Source organism: Apus apus, chromosome 14 (genome assembly GCF_020740795.1).
Source record: "Apus apus isolate bApuApu2 chromosome 14, bApuApu2.pri.cur, whole genome shotgun sequence".
NCBI classification, from domain to species: Eukaryota; Metazoa; Chordata; class Aves; order Apodiformes; family Apodidae; genus Apus; species Apus apus.
In genome coordinates this window covers 15424716-15443658 of record NC_067295.1, presented here as the reverse complement: position 1 = coordinate 15443658, position 18943 = coordinate 15424716, and the positions used below count along the sequence as shown (strand labels likewise).

The following is an 18943-nucleotide window of genomic DNA, read 5'->3' as shown; positions in this document are numbered from 1 at the left end:
GTGATGCTGGGAAGGGTCCCCTCCCCTCCCTCAAAGGTTTTGGGGCTCTCCCCCCCCCAACCCTCTGCACCTCACCCAAGGCCACGGGAAGGGTTGAGTTCAGAGAAGAGGGTCGTGGTGGTTCCACCAGCTGGTTTTCCCCCCCGGGACCAGCAGTGCAGGGTCCTGTGAGACACTTGGGGACCCCCCCTCAGCTACTTGGGGACCCCTCCCAGCCACTTGGGGATCCCCCCAGCCACTTGGGGACCCCCCATCCCACTTGGGGACCCCCCCCAGCCACTTGAGGATCTCCCAAGCCACTTGGGGACCCCCCCCCAGCCACTTGGGGATCTCCCAAGCCACTTGGGGACCCTCCCCAGCCACTTGGGGACCCCCCAAGTGACTAGGGAACCCCCCTACAGGGTCTAAGGCTGCGGCAGCTGCCACCCCCAGGGACAAGGTGCCCTGCTGTGCAGGAGGAGGGATGTGCCAGCCCCATGGAAGCGATGTAGGGGGGAGCAGGAGCTCCCAGCCCCCCCAACACCAGCAGCCCAGGGATCCTCGTGGCTTCTGCTTTCAGGCCACTCCGGCCTTTCCAAAACCTGACAAGCAGGAAAAAAAAACCAAAGAAAGGGCTTTTTCTTGGTGATTCGGGAGCCGAGGTGAAGCCGGATCCTTTCGGGAAGCCGCTGGTTGGCTCCTCCCGGGAGCTGGAGAGGAGGAGCAGGAGGGTTAACCCGGTCCCTCCAGGGGCTGCTCGGCTGCCAAAAGCTGCCCGATGTAAACATGGCTTTTGTTTTTCCCGGGAAGCTGCTCTTGGATGATTCTCTGGGCTCTTCTCTTCCGAGGGCACCAGAGATGTCAGCCCGGGCTGCTGCTGAGAGGTGGGAACGGCAGCTCCATCCATCCCCTGCCCTGGCCCAGGGAAGCAGCAGGGAAAGGCAGCAGGAGCAGGTTCTCCCCTCCAGGAAGGTCTCCAGGAAGGTCCCCAGCAGAGCCCTGCTCCAGGTGGGAATGGCACAGGCCACTATTCCCAGGTCAGGAACAAGGTGGAGGACTCAGCCCTCTCAACCACATCTCCCTGGACAGCCCGGGCAAGCCAAGCCAGGATGGAGAGAGGCAGGAACAGCCTCCAGTGCAGGGGGAAGAGTGGCAGCCTTGGACCTGGCTGGCCAACCAGCCCCCAGGCTGGACAGACAGACATCACCCATGTGCCTGCAGCTGGGGACGGGGGGACCAACCCTCCCAGAGCCAGGCTGGCTGGCCAGACACCCAGAGCAGAGCAGGGAGGAGGGCAGCAGAGCCATGGCCACCCAGGAGAGCCAGGGGAGGAGCCACGGGCAGCCAAAATAAATAAGGAGGCAGGTGACAAAGTGCTCTGACACCCTGTCCCCAAGCTGGCAGCTCCCCTGCCCCTTCCTGCCACCAGGGAGTGAGGAGCCAGCCAGCCCTCTGCTCCCAGCCCCTTCCCCAGCAGAAGGGGCAGGGCAAGGATGAAGTGTGCCAGCTGAAGGAGGACATTTGCATGAAGTGAATGAAAAACAAACCCAACCCCCAAACCCTGCAAGTCTGGGACACGTTTCCCTCTTTCCCAGCTCTACCCCGGGGAGTGAGTGTGTCAGGGACACTTTGGCAAAGCAGATACTTGGACTGGGGAGGGAAAAGGTCAGTGCTGCTGCTTCCTTCTCCATCCCATCATCCTGCAGTTCAGAGAAACCTGGGAGTCCCCTGGCAGAGACTTCCCTCTCCTGGCAGCCCTCCCAGTGCCCAGCTCCTGTTGGGAGGCTGGAGGGTGTGACAGGGCTGTGGGGACAGGTCCCAGCTTCACGGGTAGCTCCCTCCAGGCTGGCCTGTGTTCCTTCTCCAGGTTCCCTTTCACCCCTCCAAAGCAGGAGGGCTTCAAAACAACAGAGTCAGCCACCAGAGCCTGGCTGCTGGGTTTGCTTTCTCCCTGCCCTGCTGGTAGTTCCCCCATGTCGACCCGACGCTTCCTTGTGCCTTCATCAAGAGCAAAGACGTTTGGAGTCCCTTCTTCATCCTCTCAGAGCACCAAGTAAATCCACGGCCAGCAGGGAGTGCAAGGCCACCCTTACTTCACTTCCAGGATGGAGGGGTTGGTCTCCATGATGGCCACGATGATCCTGTCGATGTAATCCTGCAGGCGGAAGTTGATCTCCTCTTGCTTCTGGATGGCTTCCATCAGCTGCAGGGGGGAGAAAGGGATTCAGTGGCCACTGGGACCCACAGGGGCTTCCTAACTGGGTACTAGTCATAGAATCATTAAGGTTGGAAAGGACCTTCAAGATCATCCAGTCCCACCCCCCTGCACGGGCAGGGACACCTCCCACCAGCCCAGGCTGCTCCAAGCCCCATCCAACCTGCCCTTCAACACTGCCAGGGATGGGGCAGCCACAGCTTCCCTGGGCAACCTGGGCCAGGCTCTCACCACCCTCACACCCAAGAATTTCCTCCTCATGTCCAACCTCAGTCTCCCCTCTGCCAGTTTTAATCCATCCCCCTTGTCCTCTCCCTCCCTGCCCTTGTCCCAAGTCCCTCCCCAGCTTTCCTGGAGCCCCTTCAGGCACTGGAAGGTGCTCTCAGGTCTCCCTGGAGCCTTCTCTTCTCCAGGCTGAACCCCCCAACTCTCCCAGCCTGGCTCCAGAGCAGAGCTGCTCCAGCCCTCCCATCATCTCCGTGGCCTCCTCTGGACTCTCTCCAACAGCTCCATGTCCTCATGCTGAGGGCACCAGAACTGCAGGCAGTACAGTCGGGAACAATTTCTTCCCTGAAAGGGTCATGAACCCCTGGCCCAGGCTGCCCAGGGAGGTGGTGGAGTTCTCATCCCTGGAGGGGTTTCCAAGCCCTGTAGATGTGGTGCTGAGGGACACAGGTTAGCACTGGGCTGGGTAGAATTACACTAATGGTTGGACTTGATGATCTTCAAGGTCTTGCCCAACCCAAACAATTCTGTGACTCTCATGGCTCTGTGCACCCCCAGAGCTTTCCCCACTTCCTCACCCTGGCCTGGAATGTTCCTGGCCAGGGAAAATGCCCTCAGCTGCTGGCTCTGCCCTCTCCTCTCCTCAAACTCTCAGCCAGGTGGGACCCTGGAGAAAGCCTGGAGCATCACACCTCCCTTCAGCCTCTAAACACCCAGGTGTGTTTCCCCACTTCCTGGGGGCTGAAAGATTTCATCCTGGAGCTTCTGTGGGCTTGGACACCAGCACCCAGGGTACAAGCCATGGAGCAGGCAGTACCAAGATCTCCAGGGAAGATGTCCCAGCTCCCGGGGGTTTAAGACAGCTACAGACAGACAGACATGGTGGCTGGTCTGTCCCAGGAAGAGGGAGGTTGTCACAGGGCAGGCCAATGGAGCTGCTGGTATCAGCAAACTGGAAGGGAGCAGCTTCCCCTCTCCCTGGGAAGGGGGGGCTGGCAGGCAGGGCACAGGCTGCAGGCTCCTCACACGGTTGTGTGGGCATTTCTTGGTTCCTGACAGCTTTTGGGGGAACGTGGGGAGTGAGCAGCCCCACAGACAGGGCCACGACAGCTCCTCCCAAGGCTGGGGTGGCTGGTGCAGCTCCTCTCAGCCAGCTGGGCAGGAGGAGAGGAGATGCAGCAGCCACCCCGGGGCTGAGGTGAGCAGCACCCCGTGGCACCTACCTCGTCTCTGGAGACTGAGCTGATCTCTGCTGCCAGGGATTCAGAGAAGGAGGCTGAGAAGAGGTTCTTGGCTCCCTGGATGCTCAAGTTAATGATCTGCCCGTTGAGTTCATCGTTCTGCTCCTTCAGGTTCCTGTTGTCCTGTTCACAAGGGATAAACATCAGGGGCTGCTGAAGCCTGTGGTGCCCTCAGTGCAGATCCCACCGGGGAAGGGGCTTTCATCCTCACCAGCAGCTCAGGGTCTCCTGGCTCAGTCCTGGCAGAGCCTGGAGAACCTCTGGAAACATGAAATGTGCTGGGGAGATTCCAGGGACACAGCAGAGAGGGGCTCTCGTGCACCAGCTGTCCTTCAGAGAAAGGACCCAACCTCTCCTGTCCCAGAGACCAAAAATTCACCAGGGAGCTGGATCCAGAGTTGGCTTCTTTGGGGGGGGGGGGGGGGAAGGGGGAGCCCCAAACCCTGCTGACCACTCCTGGGGGTCAGGAAACCAACATCCCCTTTTGCAGACCAAGCAGCTGAGATGCCTCCCACCCTGCCCAGCCTCCTGTACCTGCTTGAGCTGCTTGATCTCCTGCTCCAGCTCTGTCTCCCGTGTCCTGCTGTTGTACTCCTGGAGCCCCAGGCTGCTGCTCCTGCCCCTCCTCTGCTCAGCTTCCAGTTTGAAGAGCTGCAGGTGCTCGAGCTGCTTCCTGAGGTCCTCAATGAGCTGCAGCACAAGGGCAGGGGACAAGTGGGTGCCACGGGTCTGACAGCTGAGCTGGCTGGTGTGACAGACAGGCTGTCCCCAGCTGGGAGCAGCCCCACCAACCCCAGGATGAACAGGCCCTTCCTGGGGGTGCACGTGGCTTCTCCTTCCTCCCCCTGCACCTCTGGAGAGGGGGGGAGCTCCTTCAGAACATGAGAGCAGCCCTGGAAGGGTCTTGTTGGGGCAGCAAAGATGCTGGTTGGGGTCTGCAGCAGCAGAGAGACTCCCCTGGGCAACGGGGGCAGCTCCCTCCTGCCACAGGGCTGTGGATCTCACCTGAGGGGCCCCAGCATCACCAAAACGACAATAACTCCCACTTGGAGGCCCAAAGCTCCTTTCCAACCACACCAGCAAGTCCTGCTGGAGCCTCCAGCTGGAAGCACCAACCACACGGACCTGGAAGGGGCTGGAGGAAGGGGGTTGGATTTCTGCCCCCAAGCACACAGGAACTGGCAGCTCCCTCCCAAGCAGCCTCACACCCCCCATCCTCCTGCCTGCTGGCTCCACCTGCCATTGTCACCACCCTCCTGCCTCTGCTCCCTGGATGCAGAAGAGAAGCAGACCCTGCAGGAGGAGGCCAGAGTGGCCCAGCCCTGGGGGTGGCAGATGCACTTGGCTGAGTTTCAAGGCAGGCAAAAGCAAGAGGTGAGGCAGCTCTGCTGCTGTGCTGCCTCACTCTGCCCCGGCGGGACCAAACGCTCCAGTTACACCTATTTTTGAGGTGGCCACCAAGGCCAGTTCCCCCCACTGAGCCCTCATTTGGGGGGCTATCAGGGCAGGCAGCCCCCCACCCCACTCACCTCCTGCGTCGACTCCTTCTCCTTCTGAAACTGGTGCCTCTCCTGACTCAGCTTGTCCCCCATCTTCCTCTTTTTCTCCTGCTCATCTGTGAGCTGCACAGTGAGGTCTTCAATCTCATCCAGCAGCTTCTGCTTCTCCTGTAATGACAAGAGAGGCCACAGTCCCAGGGCCCTCCCCGTGGCGTTCGCTGGACACGCCAGGAAGGCTCTTCCCACTGATGGGATCCAGGGGCTCTGCCTGCTGGAATTTCATCCCCAGGGCTTCAGCAGCACCAAGAAGAACCACACACCAAACGAGCACCAGTGAGAGAGGAAGGGGAGAGGTGACTCAAGAAGGAAGGCACAAGGGGAAATATCTACCCTTGTGCTGGCGTGGGACTCAGCTTGGGCAGGACTGGGGCCAGCACAGGGGACCCGAGCCAAGGGGAGACATGAAATCATAGAGTCATGGGATGGTTTGGGTTGGGAAGGACCTTACAGATCATCTAGATCCAATCCTGGTTGGTTCACAGAATCATAGAATCATGAAGGTTGGAAGGGACCTTAAAGATCATCCAGTTCCAGCCCCCCTGCCGTGAGCAGGGACCCCTCCTACCAGCCCAGGTTGCACAAAACCTTGCCCAACCTGGCCTTAAAAACCTCCAGGGATGGGGCATCAACAACCCTCCTGGGCAACCCATCCCAGTTCCTTAGATCCTCAGGAAAACCAGGAATCCAAGATCTTAAGCCACTTCAGTGGGGATGTTCTCTCTGTTGCAGGTGTGAAACCATTTCACTGAGGACTGACCCAAGGAGGAATATGCCCAGTTCAAGCCCAGCTCTCCTGCTCTGTCCCCATCCCACCCTCAAAGCCCTGACTGAATATTTGAAACATCAGGTCAAGCTTGTCATGGTGATGACAACAGCCCTGAGCAGGACACCTCCCTGCAGCTCCCAGCCTGGCTCTCCTCAGGAGGAAGGTTTTGGGCTTTCAGAAAGGCAAAAATATAGCACAAAAGCCCAAGGCTGGTGCTGAGCAGCCTGTGCCACAAAGAGGTAGAGGAGCAGCTCCAAGGGTCAGCTCTGGGTGCCCTGGTCCATGGAGCAGAGCACCAAAAGCACCACAACCAGCAGGAACCACAACACTGACCAGAAAACCCTGACTTCAGAGGAGGGACGGGACAGCAATCACCTGGAGAGCTCCTCTCCTCAGCAAGGAGGGCCAGAAGTTCCACTCCTCCCTCCTCCTTCATCCCTTTAACTGTGGGAGAAAGAGCAGGACTTCTCTGCAGAGAGATTGGAGGAGCAAACCCAACTTTGTGTGGCTGAACAGCAGGCAGGGAACGTGTCCTCAGCCCCACAGAGGTTTCCCTGCCCCAGCCTCAAGGCAGGGTCTTGGGAGATGAAGACCATGTCATGGTGGCCAGGCTAGGTAGAGATGTAGCTGCAGGTTCCAAGACTGCAAGCAGATGAAAGGCTTTGAGGGCCTCCAGCTGGACAGGGAGGACTGATTTCTCTTACATTTTCATCTTCCAAGGCTTGAGCAGAAACAAAAGGCAGCCTCTGCACCAGGTGCTGCACCTGCAACCCACCTTGTCCCCGGGGAGGAGGATCTGGTCCATCCCACAGGAACTGGGGCACCTCAGCCAGCCTCCCACCCTGTTGGCCTGGAATCCTGAGCAGGACCAGGATCTGGGAGATCACACCCAAACCCCAGTGAGGGCCCATCTGCAGGGCAGGGGTGGGGGAGATGAAGCATCCCAGCTCCTCTTCCTCCCTTGCAGCCAACTGCCACCAGGGGATGGGGACAAGCTCCCACCAGAGTCCCTTCCCAGCCAGCTGGGGCTGCCACCCTGTGGCTTCCTGGGGACTGGAGAGACTCCTCTGGGGGTTGGTAATCCCACCTTCCAAGCTAAACACTGGGAACCTGCATGGATAGGGGTACAGGACAGCTCTGCTCCTGGGCAGGGACTGGGGGGCAGAAGAACATGATTTGGTCCTTACATAAAGAGATCTTAGAGCAGCTTCCAGTGCCTGAAGGGGCTCCAGGAAAGCTGGGGAGGGGCTTGGGACAAGGGCAGGGAGGGAGAGGACAAGGGGGAAGGGATGAAAACTGGAAGTGGGGAGACTGAGGTTGGACATGAGGAGGGAATTCTTGGCTGTGAGGGTGGGGAGAGCCTGGCCCAGGTTGCCCAGGGAAGCTGTGGCTGCCCCATCCCTGGCAGTGTTGAAGGGCAGGTTGGATGGGGCTTGGAGCAGCCTGGGCTGGTGGGAGGTGTCCCTGTCCATGCAGGGGGTTGGATCTAGATGATCTTGAAGGTCCCTTCCAACCCAAACCATCCCATGACTCTGTGATCTCACATGTAAACTTGCATTTCAGCTCCAGAGAACCCAGAAGCACAGTCCCCCCCAGCACCCCTGGTCCTCACCTCCTCAAGTCTCTCAATGTTGGCTTTTAAACAAGGGACACAGGATCTCAGCTCACTGTTCTCATCATCCAGCTGCTGCAGCCTGCAAGAGGGGGGAGACGTGTGAGAAACTCCCCCAAACACACCCCAAGTGTAGATTTGGTTAGAGTCTCACTCAGAGCATTAACCCAGGAGCTGCTGAAGGCAATTCAGCACTGATCTATCTCCTCAAAGCAGAGACTTCCACTATTTCTACTCCCAGAGGAGAAAGAGGAGCATCCACAGGACTTCTGATGAGCCCAGGGTTTCAACAGCCCATGGCCAAGGCTCAGCAAGCACCAAAACTGGTCTGGGCAGAGTCAGAGAAGGCTTCAGAGGGGGCTTCAGCTTTGCATTCTCCACTTCAGTAACACCCACGTGTCCCAGTCACTGTCCTGCTCCAAGGCCACTTGACCCCCCCCCCCCCCCCTTCAGCTCCCATTTGCTGCAAGGGTGGAACAATAGGGGAGAAGATTCTGGAAAGCTGCAAGAACCAGCCTACCCAAAAACCTGTCAAATAACTGAAACCTCTCCCCAAGGTGTCCTCCTTTGGAAGGCAGCATGGAGCACCTTGTCTGGGTCACTGTCTGCTGGACAACTCCCTCTTCCCAGATATTTGCCTGCTTGATAGAATCCTCCTTCAGGACCTTTATAGAATCATGTGGGTTGGAAAAAGACCTTCAAGATCATGTCCAACCCTTAAGCCAACAGGGCCAAAAATCCTCAGCACCACGAAGGTGGAAAACATGGTGAGCACCCAAAGTGCTTCCATGGGTCATTCATGGGAACAAGCACATTCAGAAGATGTTCTTGGCTGTGAGGGTGGTGAGAGCCTGGCCCAGGTTGCCCAGGGAAGCTGTGGCTGCCCCATCCCTGGCAGTGTTGAAGGGCAGGTTGGATGGGGCTTGGAGCAGCCTGGGCTGGTGGGAGGTGTCCCTGCCCATGGGAACAACCCACCCCCCCCACACGGATGGGGAACATGAATTAAATTCTTCAAGTGAAGAGTCTGACACTTGAGTTTGGAACAAGAGCAGGAGAAGTAGCCAAGCAGGCTTACAAGTAGGTTTGTAAGGACTTGAGTCACATCTTCAACCAAGTTCCAACTCCCTGTCTGCCCCACCTGGGTGTCCCCAGAGGCTGCAGTCACAAAGCAGCAGCCTCTACGTGTGTTCCAGAGTGTAGATGGGAGTCCAGACCTGCCCTGCCCCAGCCCCACCTGGCCTGCAGGTTCTCAATCTCAATGCTCTTCTCCCTCTCCATTTTGCTCAGCAGTTCCCTCTGCTTCTTGATCTCCTCCAGCAGGGTCTGGTCAGCTCTCAGCTCCTGCTCCTTCAGCTGTTCCTCGAGAGCATTTGCCCTGCAGAGAGGAGAGAGGGAGGATGAACCATTCCTGATGGCTCAGCCCCCACCACACTGCCATCCCAAGGGAGGGACCAGGCTCTTTCCCAGCTTGTTTCCCACCCCACAGAGTAACTGGGGTGGGAGAACTGGGAGAACAGAGCTGCTGGGAAGCACACACCACCTTCTCAAGCAGCAGGTGTATACGGGCTTTGCTGTGTCCCAGCAGATGCAGTGGCAACACAACAGGATGGTCAGATGAAATGACCCAGGTGGTACCTCTGCCCAGTTCTTTCCAGTCTCCAGCAAACCCCTTTTTAAGGGGGAGGCAAAGGAGGGAGGGAATAATTTTACAACCCACAGCCCGTGGGTCACAGTCCCAGCATCACCCAGAACAAACTGCTTCTGGGAATCCCACAGGATCATCTAGGTTGGAGAAGATCTTTAAGATCATCAAACCCAACCATAAACCCCCAGGGCTGTGGTTTCACTGGTGGTGGCCATGGCAGAGAGGTCCTTCTGGAGCCCCTTCCAGCACGGAGGGCTCCTTGATGTTGCTGCCCAGAGAAAACATGACAACCCCAACCCTCCTCCTTTTCACCCTCTCGTGTCCCCAGCAGAAGACAGAGGAGCCTGCAGATCCACCTGCTCCACGTACCAGCAGAACAGCACCTTCTAGGTGGGGCTTGGCTTGATTAAAGGCCAAGTGACACTTCTGGGCCAAGCTGCAGAAGTGAAAACATTTCCCTGGCTGCAAAGTTCATCAGGGCTTAGAGAAACCTTTGTTTGACTCGCTGGCTTCCCTGATTGTTACTTAACAGCCTTACAGCCCCAGAGATCAAACTCCTGCTTGGGTTTATCTGCCCAGGGTAAATACCCTGCTGGAGGCAGCAGCCTGCCAGATCAGCAAGGCAGTGATTACACCCAAGGGCTACACCCCAGGCAGGATCTGAGAGCAAGAGGACCAAGGTTGCCTGTGGGGAGGACAGAGATGGGGAGCAGGGACCCTGCTGCACCTTCAGCTCAGCCCTGAGGGGTGGACTAAGGGCCAGAAAGGGTCAATGCAGTGAGTAGGAAGTGTATGTCATAGATATCCTTCCTGAAAGGGAAGCTTTCCAAGTAACATCACCCCCATTTGTGGGCCTCTGAGCTGACCCCTGGAGCTCCAGAGACCTTTCAGGGTGGAGAAGCACAACGATAAAAAGGCCTTGGGGAAAAAAAAAGAACCAAAACCAAGCTCTCCTGGCACGTTTATGTGCATCCAAGTGGAACGTTGCACGGGAGAGAGTGGCCGTTTGTCCCAGCTGAGCCACCAGCAACCTTCCCCGTGCTCCTGGGAATCTTCCAGAGGGCCCAGAAAAGCAGGTGCAGGATGCCCAGCTCCCACAGGTGGCTCCTGGGCGGAGGGGACAGCCTGGACCCCTGGGGGATTCAACCCCAACCACCCCCCCTGCCAGGCAGGATGGGGTTGGCAAGGACCAAACCACCAAGCCCTCCTGCTACTTTCTGTCCCGTCTCCCTCCTCTCCTGCTGCCTCCTCTCCCAGCATGGGGAGGCTGCAGCACGTGCTGGGGGTTGGAAAGCCCCCCCCTTCCCCCTACGGTGCTGTGAAGCTGCATTCTGGCCAGGTTTGGGCTCCCTCACCTGTGCACCAGCTGCAGGTTCTCCTGCTTGAGGCGGCTGTGCTGCTCGCCGGTGGCGGCCGTGTCCTTCTCCAGCTCCGTCACCCTCTTCTCCAGAAAGACCACCTGAGGGGTTGGGGAAAAGGCAGGCTCAGACCCTCCATCCCCCCGTGCCCAAAACAGTGACCCCAAGGGGTGCAGCAACTCCCTGGGGATTCCTCAGGTTGTTGCATCCCACCCGAGAGGGTCACCCCGTCCTGGAGGGACCTGCGTCCTCCTCCTTGCCCGGCTGCTGGAGCCATTCCTGGGGCTCACTCCTGGTTGCCACTGGGCTCAGGCAGCTGGGCCTCTATTTAAAAACAGCCTTTAAAAACATTCCTTCATGCCTTTGTTTCACTGATCTGGGTGTCTCCCGTGCACCAACACAGGGAGAAACACTCCCCTCTTTCCTTTCTTCACCCCCTTCATGATAAAATCATAGAATCATGGGATGGGTTGGGTTGGAAGGGACCTTATAGACCATCCAGTTCCACCCCCCTGCATGGGCAGGGACACCTCCCACCAGCCCAGGCTGCTCCAAGCCCCATCCAACCTGCCCTTCAACACTGCCAGGGATGGGGCAGCCACAGCTTCCCTGGGCAACCTGGGCCAGGCTCTCACCACCCTCACAGCCAAGAATTTCCTCCTCATGTCCAACCTCAATCTCCCTCTTCCAGTTTTAATCCATTCCCCTTGTCCTCTCCCTCCCTGCCCTTGTCCCAAGCCCCTCCCCAGCTTTCCTGGAGCCCCTTCAGGCCCTGGAAGGTGCTCTAAGGTCTCCCTGGAGCCTTCTCTTCTCCAGGCTGAACACCCCAACTCTCCCAGCCTGTCATAATCATAGAAGCATGGAATGGTGGGCTGGAAGGGACCTTAAAGATCATCCAGTCCCACCCCCCTGCATAGGCAGGGACACCTCCCACCAGCCCAGGTTGCTCCAAGCCCCATCCAACCTGCCCTTCAACACTGCCAGGGATGGGGCAGCCACAGCTTCCCAAAGCCCTACCTGGAGGTCTAAGAGGGATCCCAGCTGGATCCCTGGAGCTCCAGCCCTGAGGCTGGGAACAACCACCTGCTGCCCAAAACAGGACTGAAAGATCCTGGCTTCACAGCTACCAGTAAATAAAGCAGGAGGAAAGGCTGCCAGGTGGAGGGGGAGGATCAGAGGCAAGTGTTTTCCCCCTATACCTACATGGGGCTTATTTCAGCTGCATTTGCTTTTTCATTCACTTGCCCTAAACCCTCTAGAACTTTGAGGAGCAAAGGGGGCTGGGAGTGCCCCTCTCCTCCCCACCCAGGCAGGAGTGTGGGTGGGGAACTGCAGGAGGAGACTTCACGGTCAGAAAAGTCCCATTTCTACCCATCCAAGAGCAATCCTGAGGGAGATACAACTAGGAGCAGGTCTGCAAAACCTGACCCATTGCTCTGGGGAGGAGGGCAAGAGACACCCAGGTGTCTGAAGAGAAGAAACGTGCAGAGACCCGAGGCCTTTCCCAGCACACTCTGAGCCAGAAGCCCTTCAGAATCATGTGGTTTATTCAGCTCTCAGGCTTGGGAAAAAAAAAAAAGAGGTTGATTTTAAAATCCTCTTTTCAAGCTCTTCCCTGCCTTACAATTATAGCAAAGTGCAGCCACACGTGCAGCTGTGGAAGAGAATTCAAAATTCATTTCCAAGGAGCTCCAGGAGTTGCAGCAAATCCTGACACAAGCCACAACTCTCCCATCTTCACCCTTCCTGTCTCCTCTTCCCTGTTTTTAGCTAGGGCTGCTCAAACAAAAGCTTTCTTGTGCTCCTGCCCTGCTCCTGCCTCGCCCTACAAGCCTCCTAACAGCCCAGTAAAACCCAGCAGGACCAGCACAGAATCAGCTCGACACCCTCACGGCAGGAGCAGCAGCAGCAGCAGCCAGAGGGTGTCAGGGAAGGGAAGTTCTTGTTTCACATCAGGCCACTTTGCTGGTTTGAAAACATCTTACGAGGTGAAGCAGAAGTGAAAATCCAGCCTGGGAGCAGCTCCCCCTTCCTCCTGGCCAGCTGGAGGGAAGCCAGCCGGGGCTGCAAGCAGGGCAGCCCATCTCCAGCCCTGGGAGAAGACACCAGTGCCACCTCCTGCCCCAACACAGGAGCTCTGCAGCACGGCTCGCAGCACCCTCCTCTCCATCTGGGGAGCTCCATCTGTCCCATCCCACCAATCCCACTGGGACAGACCCAGGGCCAGGAGATGCTGCCTGGAGGAAACCCCTCTGCTCTCCCAGTGCAGATGGTCTTAACACCAGAGCAGGGGAGATGGAGATTGGACCTGAGGAAGAAGTTCTTTGCTACGAGGGTGGTGAAGCACTGGAACGGGTTGCTCAGAGAGGTGGTGGAGACCACATCTATGGGGACCTTCAAGGTCAGGCGTGATGGGGCTCTGAGCAAGCTGATCTAGTGCCAGAGGTCCCTGCTCACTGCAGGGGGGCTGGACTAGGTGGCCTTTCAAGGTCCCTTCCAGCCCAACACACTCGCTGAGCCTACACAAGGACGAGCAGCCTGATCTAGGTTTGAAGCCAGCACTGCTTTGACCTGGAGGAGAAAACCCGTCAGAGGAGCTTCACCCCAACTCCTGCCTGGGGATCTGGGAGCAGTGGGAGCTGCCTCATGCTCCAGGAGAGCCAGCACTGCTCTTACCTTGTCAGTGATGTCCTCTTCCGAGCACTCCAGCGCGTCCCGGTACGACTCCTCCATCCCCCCCACGGCCAGGGCACTGGTCTGGTGCAACTGCCTGTAAGAGAGACAAACCACCCCGACCCACAGCAGGGCCAACATCAGGGCCAGCATGGCAGGAGGTGGCAGCCCCAGCCCACAACTGCTGCTGCAGGATGGCTCCTGGCCCCCCTCCTCAGCTGCCACCCCCCCCCCCCGCCCCCACTGCTCCTCCTGGGGCTGCAGGGTGGGCTGCACAAGGGCCAGGTCCTCAGCACCACAAGCTCCAAGAGGTCCTGAAAGTTCAGGGTTTGGGCTAAGAGGGCTGAGCTGGAGGCTGCTCACCCAGCCAGGGGAGCACAGCCCTGGCCACGAGCTGCCGGGACTTCATCCTGGGATCACTGGCTTGTTTTGCTCTTTGGAATGGGAAGAGATAAGAGCTCAAGCTTTTCACTTTCTCTCTTTCCCAACCCAAGGCCAGGGATTATCCAGCACAGGGCAGAGTACTCCCCTCTAGGCACTGATAAGGCTAATAAGAAGTGGGGGGGCAGGGGGGGGGGGCAGGGGGTGTAAGAGGTAGGAAAAAAACCCCCCACAACCCTGAACCTGTTGGGAAACACCCCAACCCACCTCCCTGCACCAGCCACCACAGCCCAGAGCCAGCTCATCATTAGCAAGACCCTGGGACACTGGTGGCCACAGCTCTGCAGGGACCTAAAGGCCACCCCCCCCACCCCCAAAAAAAGGGGCTGATCTGCACTGAAATCCTCACATTCTCAAGGCACAAGGAAATCCCAGGGCCAACAAGGGAAGGTGGGTGGGATTCCAGCTCTGGGAATCTCAGGCTGATGCTGCTTGGGGGGGGGGGGGGGGGGGGGGGGGGGGCAAAAAACCCCCCCTCTGCTCTCCCAGTGCAGCTCAAAGCACCAGCAGCCTGGTCCACCTTTGAAGCCAGAGCTGCTTTGAGCTGGAGGGGTGTGAGAAAAACCACAGAGGTCTCTTTGAACCTCAGGTTTGGGGTTGTTCCCCCCCCCCACCAGGAATCTGTAAGGCAGGCTCTCAAGTTCACCCTGCCCCACAATATGCTCCTGCAGCATAACTGGCATTTACTGGAGAGGCCTCAGCTGAGCCCCAGCCTTAGTTTCCATCCTTACCCTGGGTATATATATTTAGATTCTAAAGCCTGGGCCACATTTGTCATTTAAATCATGCCAAGCACAAGAGGCCTGAAGCAGCTGAGAGCTCTTGGCACCAGCAGAACCTGGGTGACAAAAAATCAAGAGCCCTTACCAAAAGACAACCCGTTTCCTCACAGCAAATGTTTTGGTGTTCTTCAGTAATGAGAGCATCTGATCTGAAGGAGCTGGCTCTGCTCCTGGGACCTGGCTCATTATCACTCATTATCACATTATCATAAACACAACCAATCTTGAAGGAACCAATATTTACTCAAGCCCTCAAGTTCCAATCTCAGGAAAGCATCTTGCAAAGGGCTCAAGCCCCCATCAGACAGGACACCTTCATTCCCCAAAAGTCAACTCAAATCCTCCTTAAATTTGCTTGATTCCACCCGGGACAAAAACTGATCCTCCAACAGGAAAGCTGGGGACAGGCTGCTCCTCTCAACCTTCTTTCCTGCCAGTGTTTTTAACAAAGATCTAGAAAGTGAGATGACCAGAAGCAGGAAATGGAACATCAAGGTCCTGCTTCCTTGCCAGGAGGGGAAATGGTGCCAGGAGAAACCTGCTGATTGCAGGAGAAGTGGAGAAGGGAAAGGGAACACAGCAGGGAGGGAGGGGGGTGCAGAGGGTGCTGGGGTCAGTGCAGGGAGGGGACAGAGAGGCAGGGCACGGGGGGACCAGCATCACCCAGCGGGACCAGCATCACCCAGTGGGACTAGGTGATAACCCAGTGGGACCAGCATCACCCAGCAGGACCAGTATCACCCAGTGGGACCAGTATCACCCAGCGGGACCAGCATCACCCAGTGGGACCAGCATCACCCAGCAGGACCAGTATCACCCAGTGGGACCAGCATCACCCAGTGGGACCAGCATCACCCAGTGGGACTAGGTGATAACCCAGTGGGACCAGCATCACCCAGCAGGACCAGTATTACCCAGTGGGACCAGCATCACCCAGCGGGACCAGCATCACCCAGTGGGACTAGGTGATAACCCAGTGGGACCAGCATCACCCAGTAGGACCAGCATCACCCAGCAGGACCAGCATCACCCAGCAGGACCAGCATCACCCAGTGGGACCAGCATCACCCAGTGGGACCAGCATCACCCAGCAGGACTAGGTGATAACCCAGTGGGACCAGCATCACCCAGCAGGACCAGCATCACCCAGCAGGACTAGGTGATAACCCAGTGGGACCAGCATCACCCAGCAGGACCAGCATCACCCAGCAGGACTAGGTGATAACCCAGTGGGACCAGCATCACCCAGCAGGACCAGTATTACCCAGTGGGACCAGCATCACCCAGCGGGACCAGCATCACCCAGCGGGACCAGCATCACCCAGTGGGACCAGCATCACCCAGTGGGACCAGCATCACCCAGCTGGAGCTGCTGGTTCCTCTGCAGCATCCCTGCCCTGCTGAGAAACAGGGAGGAAACCAAGGCCTGCAGGGGGCAATGGCCTCCCTGGGGGGGGCAGAGCCAGGCAGGACAGGGAAGCTAAACCCCAGGACACCCTTAAAAACACAAGGACATGGGAACAGGAGGGCTGGGGAAGCTGGGAGAGGGAAGGTGAGCACCCTGAGGCCTCTAGAGGACCCTCTCCCCCAGGCATTCAGAGCAAACTGCAGCTCCCCCCCCCCATGCACACGGGGTCCCAGGTGCCCACTGGGGCCACTGGTGTCCCAGGAGGGTCCCACAGGACACGAGCAGCATGGAGTTCACCCCCAGGCTGGGGTCCCCTGCAGCTGCCCCCAGAGCTGCCCCTGCAAAGTGCTGAGGATCACACCGAGCAAAGAAAGAGAACCAAGGGCTGTCTCGGTTGGGGGGGGGGGGGGGGGGGCTGGGCTTTTTTGGGGTGCTGGAGGATCCTTCTGAGTGGGTGTATGGACTGGTCTGCTCTTCTAGAGACCCACCCCAGTGTCAGTGGGGAGCAGACAGCCCAGAGGGACAATGCCCTTCCAGAGCCTCCTTCCCTGCTCGGGCACTGGGGGCCTGGGGGGGGGGGACACCCCTATTCCTCTCCTGGCAAACTGCCAGGTTGTCCCCAGCCTCCAGCTGTGTGTGTGCCCAGGGAGAAACCCCCATGTCAGAGAAACCAGCTCCCATGAACTCCATCAGAATTAAACCTGCTTTTCCCCAGCACTAGGCAAGACACCCCACACTTATTTTTCCCAGCTTTTTCCCCCCCCCCCACCACTTTCCCCCATTCCCATTCCCAGCAGCCAGCCCGGACACCCCTCTGAGCAGGGAGCAGGAGGAATCTGAGCTTACCTTGCCACCTTCTTGCTTGAGAGTCTTTTATTTGGGCTGCAAAAGTCAAGGGGAAAACAGGAGAAGGGTTAGGAAAGCTGAGAGTGGAGAGCAAGGGAAACAGGAAAGTGCAAGAACTCGGGGGGGGCACATCCTCTGCCCTGGCATGTACAGCCCGGCCACCCCCCCTGCTCACCTAATTAACACCTCACCTAATTAACACCCCGGTGATAATGAAGCCCAGGGGCATCAGGCTGCAGGAAACCTCCAGCACCCGGATCCTCTGATCCCTGGCCTGAAAGCTGAGCCCCAAGGAAAGGGGGCTAATAATAGCAGTAGAGTTTGGTGGGGTTCAGCTGGGGTGTCTCCAGCACCCCCTGAGCTCCCTGCCTCGGGGCTGGGGACAGGACACAGCTCCCAGCTGGACAGGGGCACTTCCAGCCTCCTGCACTTGCTCCTGCTTCTCCTCAGGATTATTCTCACCTCTTTGGCTCTGGGTGACAATTCTCTGGGAGAATTTGCTGCCTACGTGTAGCTCAGACACTTCAGGAGCTGCTGGGCATGACCCTGTCTGGATTCTGAGCACTGCTGTAATGTCTGAGGAGGGGAAGGAGCTCTCCTCTGCAGGGGTAACTGCTGGAGGTGACACCCCCCAGCTCCACAGATGCCATCTGCCACCATACCACAGAGGTCAGGGTGTAGCTAATGCCCAGTGTGACCCATGGGGTGGACAGCCAAGGAGGAAAAAAAAGCCTTTCTCAGGAACAGCTGCTGCTAAAAGAGCCTTTCCAGCCTTCACACACTCCTCCAGAGGAGACTACAAGGGGCTGGAGCAGCTCTGCTCTGGAGCCAGGCTGGGAGAGTTGGGGTGTTCAGCCTGGAGAAGAGAAGGCTCCAGGGAGACCTGAGAGCACCTTCCAGTGCCTGAAGGGGCTCCAGGAAAGCTGGGGAGGGGCTTGGGACAAGGGCAGGGAGGGAGAGGACAAGGGGGGATGGATTAAAACTGGCAGAGGGGAGATTGAGGTTGGACATGAGGAGGAAATTCTTGGCTGTGAGGGTGGTGAGAGCCTGGCCCAGGTTGCCCAGGGAAGCTGTGGCTGCCCCATCCCTGGCAGTGTTGAAGGGCAGGTTGGATGGGGCTTGGAGCAACCTGGGCTGGTGGGAGGTGTCCCTGCCCATGCAGGGGGGTGGAACTGGATGATCCATAAGGTCCCTCCCAACCCAAACCAGTCTGGGATTCTATGAAGCCCACAGGGCTTGGATCTCACTCCTTTTTTTTCCCAAACAGATGCCACTGGGCCAAGACACTGACACCAAACCCTGACTGAATGATGGCAGCAACCACCGTGGAGAAGCAGCAGTTCCATCCCCTGGTGCTTAGCTCAGTTTAAAGAGGGGAAAAAAACAAAATAAATATATATATATATAAAAAATAAACACAAGCACCTGGGAGTCCATTCCTGAGCTGCAACAATTACTTCAGTTCTTCGAAGGAGGAATTATAAATAGCTCAGGACAATTTTCTTTGTGAAGGAAAAACAACCACCAAAACAACCCAGGGAGCAACCAGGGCTTGTTGTTGTCAGGGTTACCAGCCCTCGTGTCCAAAGGGCATCCTGGAGCCCCAGATGTCCAAGGAGCACAAGAGCTGGGGCTGGCTGGGCTTCAAGGACACTCAGCACCCACCCCAGGGGAGGGTCAGACCCCCCACTGGAATCACTCCTGTTATGTCCTCAGCACCAGAGGGAGAAATAATATTTGTCTCTGCAAAGAAGGGATGGGAAAGCAGTGCTGGCAGCTGGGGGGTCTCTCTGGAGGGGATGGGACACACCAGGGCTGCCTCAAGGGCACTAAAACAAGATGTGCTCCTCCTGAACTGGTTCAGCCCCGAGCTCCTGGCTGCACAGAGCAGATGTGGACAGGCTGGAAGGCCCAGAGAAGGGCCATGAGGAGGATCAGAGGACCTGCCATACCAGGAGAGGCTGAGAGAGCTGGGTTTGTTCAGCCTGGAGAGGAGAAGGCTCAAGGGGAGACCTCATCACCATGTTCCAAGGCCAGGAAGGGTGGCTGCCAAGAAGATGGAGACTCCCTCTTTACAACGAGTCCCAGGGTGATGGGCACAAGTTGCTCCTGGGGAGATGCTCATTGGACCCCAGAAGAAAATGTTTCACCACGAGAACAGGCAGACATTGGAATCATCTCCCAAGGGAAGTG

General features: G+C 57.8%; 1 protein-coding gene across 4 annotated transcripts in view; it reads right to left on the bottom strand.

The window, feature by feature from the left end:
- Positions 1 to 281: 281 nt before the first annotated feature.
- The window catches only part of RAB11FIP3 (RAB11 family interacting protein 3), an 81971-nt gene continuing 63309 nt past the window's right edge, over positions 282 to 18943 (bottom strand). For 2 of the 4 annotated variants that reach the window (XM_051631914.1, XM_051631915.1), the window contains 9 exons: positions 16751 to 16786; positions 13277 to 13370; positions 10598 to 10701; positions 8832 to 8972; positions 7598 to 7679; positions 5190 to 5327; positions 4195 to 4350; positions 3643 to 3783; positions 283 to 2182 (listed from right to left, as the gene is read on the bottom strand). In XM_051631914.1, coding sequence (XP_051487874.1) covers positions 2069 to 2182; positions 3643 to 3783; positions 4195 to 4350; positions 5190 to 5327; positions 7598 to 7679; positions 8832 to 8972; positions 10598 to 10701; positions 13277 to 13370; positions 16751 to 16786 — 1006 coding nt within the window. In that variant the 3' untranslated portion in view covers positions 283 to 2068. Of the gene's footprint in view, positions 2183 to 3642; positions 3784 to 3871; positions 4016 to 4194; positions 4351 to 5189; positions 5328 to 7597; positions 7680 to 8831; positions 8973 to 10597; positions 10702 to 13276; positions 13371 to 16750; positions 16787 to 18943 lie in introns of all 4 variants that reach the window. The other 2 variants (XM_051631912.1, XM_051631911.1) reach the window with 2 other exon arrangements.